General features: G+C 38.4%; 1 protein-coding gene across 1 annotated transcript in view; it reads left to right on the forward strand.

Moving 5' to 3' along the window:
* Positions 1 to 3,750: 3,750 nt before the first annotated feature.
* GRM8 (glutamate metabotropic receptor 8) overlaps positions 3,751 to 18,409 on the forward strand; it is a gene marked incomplete at both ends in the record, with an annotated part of 304,418 nt that continues 289,759 nt past the window's right edge. The window contains one exon of the mRNA XM_084206051.1: positions 3,751 to 4,260. Within this exon, the coding sequence (XP_084062177.1) occupies positions 3,751 to 4,260 (510 nt within the window). The remainder of the gene's footprint in view (positions 4,261 to 18,409) is intronic.

Raw genomic sequence — 18,409 nt, forward strand, 5'->3', positions numbered from 1 at the left:
AGCAAAAACTTCAGCGCCAGCTGAAGAGGCTCTTTCAGGGACCTCGTTAACAAAATAGAAACATTTCCTATATTTATTTAAATATTTATCTGTCACTCAGCCCATTATTTAGACCTTTTCATTAACATAAAGAGGTTCCATAATGAGACTGTCTTTTAGTGCAATGAGTCTGTGGTTGGAATAATCACTGGTCTGGGTTCATTCTGATGCTCTGGTTCTTACAGTCTGTTACAAAAATACACAAACTTGAGTACCAAATATCTGATAAAGCTGAATGATTTTATGAAGGAAGTAATTTCAGAACCAGACACTACATGCAGAAGTTTCCATCTCCCCTGTCTTGCAGTACTCCGCCTCCTTAGGTTTAAAAATAAATATATATTCTAGCAGAACAAGTGGAGGTTTGTGCTGAAATACTGACTTTAAAAATAGCAATATGTTCTGATAATGCCAGATATTTTTAATGAAGTAAACCCAAGAGAAGCATGTATTACAAGGTGACTGGAAGAGATGCTTTGTGGTGCACTTACTCTTGGGCTGTGCAGGGGGAATATATGAAATTCTTCTCTGAACTCAAGTTTCTAGTGAACACCAGCTACTATAGTGGGGAACATGGTAAATCAAGAATATATTAGCATTAATTCAAACTTTTATGGTCATTTGGAAATGGACAGCATTTTACTTCAAATGAAATCTCTGCACATGAGAAAAGTTCATTCAGGCTTTATAGCCCAGAGGCCTGTGCTTTTTCACTAAAATTCATTGATAAAAATGGAATTAATTTAGATCATATGCTTTCTGCTTAGCTACACAGACTTGAAATGTTCTGTAAAAGGTAATGTTAATCAATATATAAAAAGCAGTGTGCCATGAATAAATTAGGCTGTATAATAGAAGCTTTTATTTCTTAGGTAACATTAAAAAAAGACTAAAAGGTCTTAAATTTTTAAAAAGAACACTTTAAAATTTTATTTCTGTTTTATAGACAAGCAGCGGACACTTGCAGCTAAAAACCAGGCTTCTTCAGGAAACCATGCAAGCTGAGGCAAAGCAATTAATGCTTATGAAGGCTATAATGTTGAAAAATGCTAATTGCCAATTAATTTGATTTTCAGTCAGTTCCAAATAAAGTATTAGACTGACGGTCTTGGGCTCACTGTAGCTTCTCTATTGTTGTTAGAATTTAGGTTGCAATAGCTGAATTCATCACTATTTGTTACATGAAGACTGACACTTGCTTTAATTTCTGGGCATTCTTTGGCTGTAAGGAATTAACCTGCGGCTGAGAAAGGGGAAAAAGCAGTGTTTCTTTCCTTCAGGAATATTTTCCCTTTGTCAGCGGTGCTTTCTTGTTCTCCATTTAGTGTTAAATAAGAGTAGTCTTATCTTTTATTGCCTTAGTGAATTTCTTCCTGCCTGGTTTGTACATACATGCATGGACTACTGAGTTCATTGTGGAACCATAAAGCAAATTGCCTCCATACCTACTTTAGGTCTACTCTTTACTATTTTGAACCCATAACTGTTTTTTTTCTACTAAGGCAATGGAAACAACAGATAACAGTGGCTAGCTGGTAGTTCAATCTTTTCTCTGTAGTGTGGGCCACATGAGAAATATCCCATGGGCCTGGATCAAATTGCACTGTAGTGTGAGTCAGTTGTTCAGTTAGTGAATGTCTCTGAGTTTGGCTCACAGGGCTGGAGCCCAGGCAGCTTTGTAACCTCTGTGTCTAAAAAGAGCCAAGGGAGAATGATGGGATTATTTCAAAAAACAGCACAGATTTTGTGTCGCTTGGGTTGAACGCTGAGCCAAATTCAAGCAAAACTGAATGTCAAGAGGTGCAGTGATTTTATTCATACCCATCAAGTGTTTCATTTTCAACTGGTTCTAATACCAGATCACAGTGAGATAGTTTCACATTCAGTAAAAGACTTTCCATTGTGAATCTTCTTTTCAGGTCTTCAAATAGCCATCATTTGAAAACTACTTCAACTTTTGTGATCTTTGTGTTATCACGGAAGGAAATAATGTAACAACATTAATGTAAGAAGAGGATAATGAATTTAAAGCATTATCAAAGTGCATTTTGAGTTTTGTTACCACATGATATATAAAAGTTTTGTGGTTTTGTCTGTATTTGTCTTCCCGTGTGATCATATTTTTGGTAGTAACCAGTCAGATCACTAAGGAAAAAATACATATTTACAAATGAGCCTGATGGCTGTACAGGCACTGATATAAACACTTGTTCAGTGTGATCAATTCCATAGTAAGTAAAACTTTTGTTAAAAAAAAAAAAAGGTAAATTGTACCCTAGGATGTCCACTGCTCTCCACAGCCTGTAACAGATGTATTGAGAGACTGGTTCAGATGCAATTGCCCACAGTGTGCCTATCTAGCATCAGGTAAAATTACTTCTCACTTTCTTCTCCTCAGAGGTTTAAAAATTTATTCAGACACACATAATTTTGTTAAGAATTGAAATAAATAAATGCCTTCACTTGAGAATTAAAGTGTGGGCAATTTGGAGATATTTATAACAGTCAGGCAGGTGTTTAGATATGTAGGCTGAAATCCTCATCTCGTTAAAATCAGTGGGATCCCTCCAAATGTCAGTGCAGGCACAACATTGTTCCTATTTAATGTGGTCCAAATGCAAGCAGAGAATAGAGAAAATAGACCTTGTTAATGTTAAACCTCAGCTCAAGTCAAATGCTGGAAAAGGAACGTTGGATATTCAGCTGGTTTCCTAACATAATATGTTGTGTTCTTTTTACTTGAGAAATCAGCTACCTTTTCATAAAAATAATTTAGTGTTAGACATTATCTTGAGGGAGATTTAGATATATAGTTAGGCCCCCCTCAAAGTGAATTCCATTGGAGAAATAATCAGTCTCACATCCAAATGAATTGAATGTGCTTGTACTGCATTGGGTGAAGGGTGTACTTAAATTCAGGCGCCCTGATTACTCCATTGTCATAAATGAGACCTCTCCAGGAGTGAGGGTGTAAGTGGTTATTGCACTTCTGTAGGCTGGAGCAGAATAATAAAGTTGAACAGAATAATGCAGCAAAACAGAAAATACAGTGTGTTATAGATCAGGCCGGTTTCTGGGTGCCATGCAACATGAAGGTAAATATGAATTACTGTTCAGAATCTGAACACCAAGCTAAGTTTAGTTCCCCTGATTCGGCTCTTGCTCTGCTGGCATCATCAATTTCCTGGCTTATAGTACAGTGCAGCCAGGTGTTCAAATTCACTGAAGGCCAAGATTTGCTAAGTTAAAGAACATTGAAAGTAAAACCCAGGTGATGTAACTGCTATTCAAAAGCAAATACACTGTGTGACAGGTATAAAACTGCTGAAGTAAATGGTATTTCTCACTGTTTTTAATTTTTTTTTTTTCAGAAGTACCTCAGCTGTAGGGCAAAATACAAGGACATAAGCTACTGACCTCCTTTTAGTATCAGGACCAGACATACTACCCTACTCCTCACCATCAATTAAGAGCAATCGAAGAACCGCCTCAGAAAAGCTGGTCACCCTGTTCCATCAGTGGACATCTTTTGTAAAACACGTTTTATGTACTTCTGCTGAGATCTTTTTTTCTACCTACCCACCGCATGGTTCTATATTACTTATTGGGCACTGATGGTAGCCTCCAGAAAGTGCAGCTTCAAATGGTCAGCCTCATCCTTTAGCAAGAAGAAAACCTGGATACTGGATAGCAACAACGTCTTCAGAGAAAATGGTATACGAAGGCAAACGATTGGTTTCCTGCCATTGTTTCTTCCTGTTAACAGCCAAATTCTACTGGATACTCACTCTGATGCAAAGGACTCACGGCCAGGAGTACGCCCACTCCATTCGCCTGGATGGGGACATCATCTTGGGAGGACTGTTCCCCGTTCATGCCAAAGGGGATAGAGGGGTGCCTTGTGGTGAGCTCAAGAAGGAGAAGGGGATCCACAGACTGGAGGCAATGCTGTATGCAGTTGATCAGATTAATAAGGACCCTGATCTTCTTGCCAATATCACCTTGGGTGTCCGTATCCTTGATACGTGTTCCAGGGACACTTATGCATTGGAGCAGTCCTTAACGTTTGTGCAAGCATTGATAGAAAAAGATGGCTCAGATGTGAAGTGTGCAAACGGTGACCCACCTATTTTCACTAAGCCAGACAAGATATCAGGTGTGATAGGTGCTGCAGCAAGTTCTGTGTCCATTATGGTCGCAAATATTTTAAGACTCTTTAAGGTAAGTAACATTTTCTATATTTTTTTTTTTTTTAATTTCAAGAACAATAAAATAAGTGAAGTGGTTGTGTTGTCATACCTTCAGAAGAGAAAGGACACTTTTCACATTCAAAAATCTAAAATGGCTGGTTTGCCATTTCAAAGCATAGGGGGGAAAAATACCTAAAATCAGGGTTTGCAGACTCTGTTTTAAAGTACCAAGCGCTTCTCTTAAAGTTCTGAGCAATCTGTGCACATTTTAACTCTTTAGGAATTTGTATCTTTACTTTTATACTACTCAAATTTGCTCCATGTTAAGCATTTATGCTCATCAAGATTGGGTTAGGATTAATTTCCCAAATTTCCAGGAGAATGAAAAATAAGATTTTAACACAAATAAATTTTTTGGAGGACCAGATAATTTCCTTACATACAAAGATATGCCAGTAATAATCTAGTGCTACTAATGTGCAAGTCTAGCCAAATGAAATGTACTGTAAAATCTTTGATTTTCTTGAAATTTTACCTCCTCCGTACTTTCTGCAAGGTGATATTTTTTACAGACTTTGTTATCACTTTGTGAGAGATTATTTTTAGGCAACAGTTCTAGTGGCATTTGTTTCCAAGTACTTTATGAAGCTCAGACATTCCAAGTAATGGAAAAGTAAACCTGCTACCTGTAAATTTGCTAAGTTAGATGGGAAGATGAACACATTCTAACCAATCAACTTGGATGGAAATGGTCAGGCAGCAGATATTTAATTCTTAATCCTTTGTAATGGCAAACAGATGACGGTAAGTTGAGCACTTTTTTCTATGTGCAGAACAATTGTAACTTATGTCTGAATCTATTACTGTCCTACCACCCACTGATCCTTTCATCCATTCAGAAATCTTGCCTTATTTCATACAACTTTACAATCACCAAAACCCACTTAAAGACCATTTCTTTGACTTTGGTGCAGAAGATTCTGGTAATCTTTATTATTGCTGTTATGTATTTTGAAAAGTGCTCTTGTTTTCTAATTATTGTAACTGAGATTGATTAGTAGTAGAGAAAGATTGGCCATTTTTTATGGTTTCTCAGCAAAGTGCATTTCAGTCATTTGAATGGAGATTCCAGTCCTTCCTTTTGGTTCTCCCTTGAAGGAAATAATGATGGATTTACAGTTCAGTGGAGGAGCAAAGTGTCTGCTGGGTTGTGGTCGGGTGTTCCTTTCAGTCTCAAAACTGATGCTCAGCTGCAGTTACTGCACAGGTTTGAGAGTAGTGGACTAGTTCTAGCCATATATTTTACTTGTGAAAATCAAGTACACAAACTGAGCTAAGACTTAAAAAATGTTCTATATGGAGAACACCTCTGGAGTTGTGCCTGGCGGGGAGGTTTATCTGTCCTGGGAATCATCAGGCATGTGGCAGGAGTCGTCCATTTTTCAGTTCACATTGTTTTTTGAAATTGTGTCATCCTATTAAATAATGAATATTTATGAAATAATGATAGATGGAATGGTCACTTTAATACCCATTGTAATGCAGGGCCATGTAGACTACAACTTACACCCAGTTTTGAGTTGAATAGGGTTCTATAGACTGATTTAAGGAACTAAGCCTGGTAAGACATGCATTAACTGTGAATTAAGAGCAGCAAGAAGGAAAGAGGCCTATGAATTGTCTAAGATAGCAGCAATTTGTCTTCTGAAACCTTGACAGCTACCTCCTGATTTACATTATGCAATAAGATTGCAAATAACATTCTACTGCAGTCTTAATCAATAGAGGGTCATGTGATATCCCCTCTGGGGAAAGATCTTATTTACCCATTTAATTGATGTAACACAGCCGCTGGCAAAAGGAAGAGACATCTCTTTTATTTTTAAATATGGATCCTGTTCAAACATTCTTAATGTAAAAAAATTATAAATTATACCCTTTAATGTCTGATGATGGACCAGCATGTGAAATCTGGTTTTACACCTTCCTGTCGGAAGTGAATCTCTTCACAAGTAAAGTCTTCTGGGTAAGGCTTTGAGTTAGAAGCACAGGAGAAACCACTCACAACGGTTATAGTCAAGAGGAATAGGAAATTAAGGGTCATTTTCCAGAAACTTAGATGTATAATTCAGTTTGGGTTGTATTCAGACCAAAGATGTAGGCTGAAATTCTCAGCTGATGCGTCCCCACAACCTTGTGGCTGAGGACCTGGAGCTTGGCCTGTGCTCATAGAGGCTCCAGGCATGAAATTGTGTTTACTCTGTCTTGGTATATGGCAAGGTGGGATCCTCAGCTGGGGTAAATATCTGTACTTGCACTGAAGTCAGCAATCACCATCATGCAAATGCCTATTTCCATTTTATCAAGGATGAGTGTGATTCATCCATATTTCTGTTTAACAGTGCTATTTAGAAAGTTGAACCTGTAATTTGAAGTTCAGTATTGCTTTAATACCTGTTCTGAAGTTCCTAAATGTCAGGACTACAAATTTTTGAGAACATTATTATCTGACAAAATTTTAATTTGTAATGAAATTATGAGAGGTACAGTGTATCTCTCAATGTGAATACACAAAGATTGTCTAAGAAGTGCTACTCTCAGCAGCTTGAACTTTTATGCTCTTATTTTTCTTTTTCTTGCAATTTTTTTTCTTTCTTTTATTGATTTTATGACAGAAAACATACAGGTCAATAGTTCTATCTGATGATCTGGTGGATAGCACAAACTGATAGTAAATGTATTCTTTTATCTAAGTGTTTCCATGAGAAGAGGGGAGGGAGGCCACCACAGAAAATGACCCCAATCTATAGCCTTTGTCCTGATCAAATGGCTTGCCTTGAATTCTTCTCTCTCCTTTTTTGTTCTGTGGATTTTGAGGTGCCTTGGTGCTAAACAGGTGATTTTCCATTGGTCTTACCCTTAGTTGGTCCAAAACATTAAGGCACAAATTTGGGCAGACTAAATTTCACCCACTGGTGGTTTTTAGACTTTCCAGAGGCATACAGGAAACACTGGAGCATAAAATTGTGTGAAAATGGACCTGTTCTTCCTTGATTATCATCAGGTTGTTGATTTTGCCATAAGCTTTAGTTGTTTTTATCAGGAAACATCAGGAGTGGGCTGCTTCACAAAGAAAGCAGAGACAAGGGACCGTAGACTGGTAGGATCTTTTGAGGAGCTGGCTGTCTCAGTTAAGCAGCTCTCACTATCACAAAGGAACCTTTCTGTTGGCTCAATCTGTCAAAATATTACTCTTGCATCTTTCCTTATATTTGTTTTACAGAAGTTCTGTTTTCCCGTAGGGTGCTTAGGCGTGACTAGATGGGAACTTTTATCTGTTTTGTGTGACACAGGAGTATCTGGGTTGTTTTCCATGCCCCCCAAACTTGGCCTGGAGGAAACAAGAGACTATGTAACTTAGCTCACTTCCTGTGTTATGTTCCCTGCATTCAAGGCTTCTACTTGTTTAATGTCTGAATAACTTATGTCAATGGTTAAAATCTGCTGGAAAAAGAGAGGCGTTTGTTTATGCTTGTGTCCTCACATCTAAATCCCACATACTATTTCTGAACTCCTTGGTACACTCCATCTGTCACCTTCACACATCTTCCAGCCAGTGTCACACTAGGAGCAGCCTAGGGAAGATGGTTTGCATGCAAATTGAGATGGGTGGACAGTATGCTTGATGAATTGTGATCTCAAGCTTTTATGTATATATATGTGTGCATGTGCATAAGGCCAAATATTCATCAACAGCTTTATTCCTTCCTTGCCTTACTTTGGCTTGCCTGGCCTTTCCTTGTCTCCCCTTCTGTTTTCACCGGTTTCCCAAGGCTAAATTACATATTTCCTCTGGTCAAATTTCCTTTTTGCTGCAGAGCTGTAATCCACTTTAATAGGTGCTGTCTGAAGGGACTAATATTCACTTCATGCACATTCGCCTTATACATTTCATACACATTTACCTCTATAGAAGTACAAGTACAAATGACATTACGGAGTAACACTTTCAACTTTATGGCAACCATCCAAAATGCAGGGGAGACTGTCTTTCAGTAAATCTAGAAGTGAATATATTAGTTCCTGTAGCATTTTGCTCATCCACTTTGATTGTCTCATTGCCTCATTTTGGGTTTTAGTGTATATCTTTGCCTGGTAGCTTTGCACAGCTACTAGGGCTATACTTGGCTGATGCTATTTTTATGCTTAGTTCCAGGTCTTTTTATGTTTGGCTGCCATTTGGCACTTTTGCTGCTTTGTGCTCTAGACCTGCACAGAGCAGCAGACAACAGGACTCCCAGAAATGAGGGCATTACCATAGTACAGAGGCTTATCTCACTGAACTTCATAAATGCTGGGCTTTGAATTTAAATTGTGGCAATGGAGTGCATCTCATGAAAAGGAATATGATGAAAATAAAATGTGATAACATTTTACCACCTAATTTCAGATACCACACACATATTTTTGTGAGGCAACCTGAGGCATACAGAGATCCTGGTCTAGACTCTGTATCTACAGAAATATTTGTACCTCATGAGCATCACAGACTTCAAAGGCTCTAGGAAGATGTAGGAGTCATCCATGCAGTCTGTTCCATGTGTGACTGCAGGGCCTTTCCATAATGGAAAAGCTGTATTTCATACTTTAAAGAGGTAAAGAAGAGGCTCAAGAATTTTACCCGGCATATTGGTAGTCATTAAGAAAAAATGTACTGCACTGATTAAAATATATCCATTTTCTGTTCACTGTGTTCTGCTACATGTGTCAATATTTTCCACTGCATACCATTTGAAATGTGTAATAGGATGATTTTTTTCTCTGGTGGTTAAAACATATGTGGAAGATTTTGTGTGAAGTGTGAAGAAAAATTATTGAATGTAGGGAGAAGATGATTAAAACATTTTGAAATAGGTCTTAAGATGAACATATTTATTTTACTTTTGTTCTAGATAATATTCACACTTTCTGAATAATTTTTAACTATAAAAGAAACCAATACGTTCCATTTAATTTTACGGTGCTTTTTTGTAGCTTAGTACATGCATGTATCTGTCTAGTGACTGAGCATCTTGTCTTGTTATTGGCTGAAAAATACCTTTATTGTAATTATATTTTTTTTTATAATTGAACTTTTTTTACATAGAAGAAAAGTTAATCTCTCTTTATATTTCCATGACAGTAGGCACTTGATTATGCAGAAAACCCCTTTTAACTCAACCATGATTCTCTGTCATTACCAGGTTAAAGGTGTGTGGTCAAGAGAAGCAAATACCAGGTCAAGAGCAAGATAAAATTATAAGTGCAAGAGGTACTTTGCTAGCACCAATAATGAAACAGTTGCCAAATTTTTCAGTTGCAGCCAGAGGAAATAATAGGTTTTCAGATTCTGTGAAAACTGCTAGCACTGATTAGCGTCAAAATTTATTTGTGCTAAGCTGCTTGAGGCAAGAGAGTGCAGAACCAACTTGATGCATTCATTATTTTTCAGTGTATTAGTTTCTTAAATACTCCTCTAAAAGTTTAAGAATTTTGGTTTCTCACATTCCTATGACCTGTGGTTAGAGCAAAAGAATAATCTGCTTTTCTGTGTTATTTTCTTTTGTTTGTCATTGGTTTGCTACAAGGCTTCAGAAGCATCTTCTGACCTTTTTGTTCTTCTCTTTTGTCATTTTGATTTGCTTGTGTTTAAGCATTTCCCAGGAACAATCAGAAGCTTGATTAACATTAGTTAATGTTTGAGATGTCGTCCCTGCTTTTGTAAGCATGTTGAAACTGTCTAAAATGTTGAGGGTTTTACTTTATTCCATAAGTACAATACATGAGCACCTTGCAAAGAGAGTGTAGCTGTTAAAGACCAACAATCTGATTTTCTTTCTACTTCCCTGAGGGCAGGGAATATAGATCTATATATATCTACACATGTTTCTTTCACATGAAGGAAACTGCATATGCAGAGAAAATGATTTCACCCTTTCATGGCTGACGCAGACAATCCACGTCCATATCACATACTCCTTAATTCCCCCAGATCATGGGTCTGCATGCAGATTACCAGGAGGGGATGATTCCTGACCCATGATGACTTCTGAAGCCTGTCAGAAAATTGGGAGACTTGGCTGGCACAGGTCATGGCCGAGTTATGGACTGTCCTGACAGTCTGACAGTGGAGGCAGCTGAGCTGTTGCTGAGAGATGTGCTCTGAAATAATGTGATTTACCAGCACAGACATTGCTGCTGATCTCTCAGGACAGAGCTCTGCTGATACGTCACGCTGACGAGAAGCCAAGACGCTGCAAGGACCATTGATGCTTTTTCAGTGCTTTACTACAGCAATGTTAGTTTTATTAGCTACAATAGGAACCAAATTAAGATGACTTTTCCCCCCTGGTGTTTAATTGTTTCAGTACAGTAGCAGTTGGGCAGTATGAATAGTTCTCCATTCTGACTGTCATCAGAAACCAGGCACTATTGTGTTAGAGCCAAGTAGTAGATTTTGTGTGTTTGCTTATTTCCATTCTCATTATTTTCCCTAAAGCATATTGCGCTTTTAGGATTAAACTAGTTTAGAGTGCTCCAATGTATATCCCTGTGCTTCCTAGCCTTTATCAGAGAAAAGTAGCCTTCAGAACAAAAGTCGTACTGGAGGACACAAATTCCACAGGAATGAATTAAATAGCCAAGAGCAAAACACTCCTCTGGGCTGGAATCTGTATGTACTCCCAGCAAGATATTATGTCCCCTATCTCTCTGACAGGACAATTAAGCATTTAAGTGAGGCCCTAAATTAGGAGGCTGTTGGCCCTTGGCTGTCTGTGTCCTCAATAGAAAGAATAAAATTCTTTCAGAAGGGGACTGGACCAGGTCTAGGAGTGTGGATGCATTTTTCTTGTTTACAAAAAGATTATGGGTTGATACATGCTGGTACTTGCATCAGATAGAACCTCTTCTCACTGGAAGACTTTGGAAACCTTTGATGGAAGTGATAGAGGGTTTTATAAGATTTCAAACACTCCCAAGGGTGACGCCAGTTTCTTAAATCCTTCCTCACCTTCCTTTGGAAAGAGTTTTACTCATCTCCTTTTCTCTTTCTTTTCCAACACTTTTATTTCTCTCTCTAGGTTAATTAAGAAGAGCTACTTTTGGACTGCTGTTACCAGTATTTTTCAAGAGTTTATTTAATTCCATAGTCCTCAAAGAAAATTTTTTTCAGACACACTGAATAAGCAAGACTGATTGAGTCTCGGTTTCTGCAGGTTGTGAGGATGAGTGTGTCAGCAGGAGGAAGAGCTGTAAATTAGGAAACTTATGAGAGGGATCTCTCTATGGGGATAACAGGAAAAAAGGGAAATGTTTGTTGAAAGATTGAATTCTAAAGGGACAAGGGTCTCTCTTTTTTTTCCCCTTCCTGTAGGATTTCTTGTCTGGCACTTCCGATAGATACTGGGCTCTAACTCGTCTCTGAAGTAAACGATTTCTGATAGCAATGCTGAGATATTCCATGGTATTGTGAGATCTCTCTTCCCACTGTATTTCTTTTACAGATTGAGACTGTAGGATACAAGCAAAAGTGATTTCTCTGAGCGGAAATAATTAACCTTTTGAGTTTTGGTTTAGGTTTTTTTCACTAAAGGTGCCTCCAGCATTTAGTTTTGTAGCAATGGTATTTGTAGAGGCAGAATCTCCATTCGTTTGTCACTAGTGCATGCTGCACATAGCTCTTCTAGAAATTGGAAAGTAGCAAAAGTGTGATAGCTCATTTTGGGTATCATTCTATGAAAAGTGCCTAACAATTTCCATAGGATTTTTACTTTGAGAGTGGCTCTGTTACATTTAAAATACCACTGCAATTGTCTTGCAGGCAGGGCACAATTTTGTTAAGGAACTCCATTGCATTACAGGAGCATTGATCCCCTAAAGTGATAGTTACTCTTATTCAGATAAAATTTCTTTGTTTTTTGCTTGCAAAGTGCTGTGAAATATTAAGGTCTTAGTGCAAACTTATGACCACAGTTTTACTTAGGCAATTCACTGGAGCGGCTATTGATCCTACAGTGGTTCTCTAGGCCTGACGTTTGGGAAGCAAAGGAAAGCCCAGGAAATGAACAGAAGAAAGGGCTGGTTTTCTTGCCATTCTGGTTTCTTCTCTGGTTACCCTGCGTATGCTTTGGTTTTATGAGTAGTGCTGGAACACAGAAAGTGTTGTAGAAGAGCAGACTTCCTTGAGGGCTGCCATCTAGACAAGAACTCTACCAGTCTCGAAGGAGTGTGGTATGAAAATAGGTGAGGTTGCAGGAGGTCTCCAGACTGACCTGCCTATTTGGATCATATGTAAATGGACTATTAAATAAAGTGGGGCATGTTGAAATTTAGCACTATATTAGCACTATTGGCTAATAATAGAAGGGAGAAAATAAATAGCATATATATGTGTGCTTTTGTAAAGGATGTTTGCTGTGTTATTATATGGCTGTGAACCACACAGTCCAAACAACCTTTCAAGACAGTGCTGTGGGAGAAGAGAATATATCTTGGCAATCTGAGACAGGAACAAATTTATCATTAGGAGCAGCATAAAAAAACCTGGGGAATTCAGACTGTGCTCACTGCTATGGTGTCTGGGACCAAACCAAAACCACAGAAAGAGACAAATAGGCTGTCAGGGCTGATATCATACACTGAATAGAAAGTGCAAAGGCCTTGGAATCCCAAGGCTGTGGATGTCTTGCTGCAGGGGCATGACTTGTTTTAGGATTCAAATTTCTGACTTCTGTTTTGAAGAGATGCAGACAAGTGGTGTATGTAGTTATAGTATAGTAGTTTTTCTATAGCTGCCTGGATAGGACCTACTTGTTGAATTCTGTTTACTCAAAAGGGAAACAGAGTCTGATTTTGGTGGGACTATTAATCTTGCTTATGTGAGGAAGAATCCCTGAGAGAACAGTGAATTCCAGGGAAGCCAGTAAATTATACCACCCTTAAACTGGATGTATTCAGAGGCAAATAATGTCCTATGTCCATTAAAATATTCTGTCATCACTGTTAGTAGGCTTTGTATTTGAGTAGGGTTTGTCCAGCAGGCACATAGAAAAAGTGAACATGTGTCCTCTATTGCTTTATGTAATTTTCAGATATGAGCATGTTGATGCACTATCAATAGCAGTCTGAAAATAGATAGGAAGGAATATGTTCAATTAAAAAGAGATTTTTCTTTTTTTAATATGGGACAATAATGATCTTGGGGGAGCTGGCAATTTAATCTCCACAGACATGCCTCTCCAAATAATAATTTTATCATATGGATAAACTACAAGCCTAAAACTCCAAATTCCACTCATAAAGAGGAGTTAGTAGAGCACAGACATTTATAGCTAGAGCTAGGATATTTCAGGAATTAAATTATGGGCTGATTATTAGGAAAAAAAATATTGCCAAGAAGTAGTCTCTTGTACGTTGTCTAAAGTTTAATCTAGTTCTATATGATGAGAACAGTGCCAAAATTCCTACTTCTTAGCTTTCTGAAAATTAGGTTGGATAGAAGTATAAAAATATACATTTTTATACCAGTAGGAAAATGATCTAGGTAACGTAGCTAGTGTTTTCCATTCCTAAATTTGATGGTTCTGCTTGCCATCTTTTGCACAACAAAGCACAGGATTTAAAAGTTACCAGCTGCTATAGTTGCTTTCCAAAGTGTGAAGAAAACATGTATTGTCCTGAGGATTAAAGGGCTGATTCTCTTTGTGTTCAGTTCAGGCTGAGCTGAAGTGTTTGTAATGAAAATAAAAGCTATTAAAAAGCATGAAACATGAGAGAAAAATAACGTGTTTATGTCTTCTTTGTTGGATAGGATTTGATGATGCCCTTAGAAAGTTTTAAGTGTAAGCATTTGTCTTATTAACTAGCATTTCTTTTGTGCATGTTGCAGACACTTCCACTTGCAAATCCTAAGTGCAGTCAGAGCTCTTGTTTCAACCCACTGGGAACTGTTTTGCCAAATATCATCTGAACAACCAAAACTCATCATCTGTGAGCCAGTTCACATCTCCAGTACTAACTAAACAGCATTTTGGAGACTGGATGTCTAGGATATTAGAGACTGCAAAGAGAAAATAATATTTCTAGTGCTAGTTTTGGTGACTGGGATAAGACAGGAAGGTAGCTGTGCTGTATATGGGAGCATGAAAAGCTTGCAGTTGGAGCAGATGCTGAGAGTGCCCTGTGACTCAAGGTATGATTTCCTGACATTCCTGCCAAGTTTCAAAGCTTATGTGGTTTTTTTCCTCTCCTTATTTCTATTTTTGGGCTGAATAGCAAAGAGCTTGTGCTTTGGGAATGAAGATTCACCATCCCAGTTATATCTATTTTGTTGTGTGTTTGCATGCACGCCGAATAATTATTCCGGCCCGCAGGAAAGAATGAGAGTAAAGATGTAAAAAGCAGATGAGAATGCAGGGTATTTTTGGTATGGATCACATAATCACTTGGCTGGATGGCAAGCTGCAAAGCTTTGTGTGAGTGTGACAGACTTCCCTGGCTGTGTGGTAGCGCTCGTTGAAGCCTTACGTCCTTTGTCTTGCTCCAGTACAGCTTTTCTCGGTGACCTTGGGCAGTGACACAGCAGCGAATCCTCAGCCTGAGGGAGGGTGCCCGTGGAGCTGAGTGCCCTCACTGATGTCCAGGCTCCCTGTCCCTGCTCCCCTGGATGGAGCACTTCTGGGGCTGAAGGGATTTGTGAACATAAAGGCTCCTTGATAATCAGATATAGGAGTAAGGGGTGGGGGCACATAAGTACTTCAGATAGCTGGTCCTTAAGGAGGGATCCCTTGTATCCTCTTACACAGTTCTCTCCCCTGGGTTTTGCTATGAAAGGAGATTATCCAACTGGCAGTATGATTTAAATATGCAAGTCATCAGTCTCAGGAGCAAGTGGTGAAGCCTGCCTGACCTGTAATCAGAGGCTGTACATCCCCCTTAGGAAACCATGGCAGTCAAAGAAACAGAGCTCCAGTCAGGAAAAGATATTTGGATTATTGCCCAATAATACTGAAATTGTAAAATGAATATCTGCAACATATATTAGGGTGATTGGGAAAAAATGAATGTCTGTCATTTTTATGACAAAGCATGAAATTAAATAGTGTGGGATTAAAGAAAATTAAGACAGGTGTGTGTGCAAATGTATTTTCTACTAAGCTGAGAGGACTTGTGTTCTCAAATTTTTGAGAAGAGAAACAATCAAAACAGTTTTGTAAAAGATTTGCTAGCTGAAATTATGCCAGTATGTTTCTTGGTGTCTCAGGAATGATTTTTTCCCCTCCATTTTTCACAATGATTTCTTTAGAAGTTTGTTTGCTTATCTCTAAATTAAGTAAAAATCCCTAAGAATAGGCAACTTGTGACAGCTCTGTGGTGAATAACTGCCTCATCTATTCACCAGGAGCTAAGATGAAATTCTACACCTTTTAGTAAAGGTGCTTCCTAATTTTAAACTGCCTCCTTTTCAGTTGTTTTAAATCTACCCAAAGCATGAATGCAGTATTGTGAGCAAGGCCCTCCCTGCAAATAGAGCTGAACTGAAAATAATAATTTGTTTTATTCTGCACCAAAAAGATCATGTTTTAGTGAAACTTGGGGGCTTCTTTTTTTGGGTTGGGTTTTCATTTCTTTTTTTGTTTGTTTGTTCTCTTTCTATTTTGGAGATTTTATAATGTGAAATAAAAGTGATAGGTTTGAAATGTCAGTCTTGGGAACCATTCATTAAGTGCTGGTGCCCCTCTTACCCCACTGTTTGCTCAAGGCTTAAACAAGGTTCTTGGGCAAATTCTTTTGGATTCAGAGAAGGAAATCAAATAAAACTTAGGAGATGGTATAGCTCAACTCCAGTCCCCACAGACACAGACAAGACTGCTTTATGGTAAAATTATGAGTTCTGGACACAGAGGGTGAGAGTTCTGCAGAAACAGGGCTGCCTGGGCATGCTGTATGCAATGAACTTCTACCCTATAACTTTTCTTTTTGCCTGAACAGGTCTTTTCTCACCGGTCTGCTGTGTGCAGGACTTTCCCTGGAGAGCTCTAATCTCAGAGCTGTTTGTTAAAACAGGTCTCTAATGGTGCATCTTGAAAACTCTTGCCTGCTCTTCTACCTCTAGACAGCTGGATGCATGTGAAGGTTGCTGTTGCCAGATTCTGTCTATTCACTGATGATAAGCTTTCACAATGGGAAAATTTTACTTCATCGATGCTAAAATTCATTAAATGTTCATTAGAGTAATGATTTGAATGTAGCTATTCCCATTCCTCACTGAATACTGGACTATACAGTGAATTACTCTCAGGCGGGTCCAATGGAAGTTTAATTGTTTGTGAAAACATGAACAGCTTCAGCAGGAGAGACTTTCATGTCCAAACCCCCTATAACTCAATGGTTAGTTGTTCCCAGCTGAGTACTTCAACCACCAGGCTGTTAAGTATAATTCAGGCAGCTACTGCAGCCTCATTTTTCCTTTTGGAACATACTTGTGCATTGAGAGGATAAAGTACCAAAAAAAAAAAAAAATGACAGATACATGATGACAGAGACCAGAACCAAAAGAAAACCTTTGAAGAAGTCCTGATAAATCCCATGGGGAGACCTGAGAGTAAAGCACATTTGAATATGAAACATTCCTCTATGTGCTTTAGTCAGAGACTGCCAAGATTTTTCTTAAAGACCAAGCTTGAAAGTCTTGGCCAGAGCAGTAACACAAAATTCATCTCACCCCCATCTCCAGCTGCCCAGTTGAACATAGTTCTCAAGGACAGACCCTTGGATTTGTATGAATGACTGAATTGTCCCACATGAGTCTGAAGTGAAGTGGACTTCTGGAAGTGCCTGTTTCTATTTGCTAGTCACAGATGAAGACCCAGTGATTTTTAAACACTGGGAGTTCCCAACCACCTCCTGCCATATAGCACTGACCATCTCAGTTCTGAACTGTCTAAATGCTGGACAGTATGCCAGGACTGCCATGAACTGTCTAGATACCAGACAACCTCTCAGTATTTAGGGCTGATATCTCTGCAGTGCAAAACCCTTGCCATGACCTATCTTATTTACTTACTCCCATAAAATGTATATGGTTTTTGTTCTTGGCAGGTAGGCTTGTAATTACTTTTGATTTGTTTTACATGTAGGACTTTATAGGAGTGTAGAAATTTTTGTTTTGAATAGGGAACATTGGAGGACACTCCCACGGCAGCTATTGACAGTCATATTTGTCATTCTTTCGTTCTTCAGACTGTTCTGAATATTTTAGTTACTTCAGTTATTTAAGCAGACTGATTCATAATAATATAGAATATATTTAATTTCCCAGGTCCTATTTGCCACAATGCTCCAGATTCCTCCCTGTAATACACTACAGACCATTTAAATATTAAAACACATAGAAAATGAATCATAAAAATAATGTAAAATAGTGCAGTTATGTATTTTTCTATGATGGAAGCATTTTTTTCTAAATCTGATATACTAGTCTTTCTAAACAGTGATGTGGCATTCTTTAACTGAAGGCTCAGGATGTGGAGAGGTCAGGAGGAGGCAAGGAGAGCAGCATACATCCAATATTTCTGCAAGTCCTAATTAAATAATACAGCAGCAGAATTTATTTGGGACATTTTTCAGATCCACAGACTGAAAAATAATGAAGTTATGGAGTTAGATGTCTATATGAATCTTCCTGATTTTATTAAAAGATTCTGTTTTAAACACTAACGGGGAAAAAAGTGAAAAAACATTCTACACGTACTTATTTCCACTTTGTAAGAGCTGAATTCTGCTCTATCTACACCATGTTACATGCCAAGGAGAACAAAAAATGGTGGCAAGAGCCTGAGAACTGAGCACAGGCAGTGCTCTGCAGTGCCAGCTGCCACCCCTGGGCACTGCACCAGGGCACCTGAGGAGGTGAGAAATGCAATATCACTCGGCTGAAGTTGCTATACATATACTGAAGAGCTGCCCTATGCCTCAAACCACCCAATGCACATGCTAGAATTAACATCAAATTTTATTTTTAATGTCTTAAACAGGGTCCTTGCTTTGGTTTACAAAAAACAGCCACGTGTGATCTTTGATGTGCTGGAGCAGCCTACCCTTAGCCAAAGAGTTAAAAATCACCCACACTGCCTGCAGTG

This window comes from Fringilla coelebs (genome assembly GCF_963513975.1).
Source record: "Fringilla coelebs genome assembly, chromosome: 5".
NCBI classification, from domain to species: domain Eukaryota; kingdom Metazoa; phylum Chordata; class Aves; order Passeriformes; family Fringillidae; genus Fringilla; species Fringilla coelebs.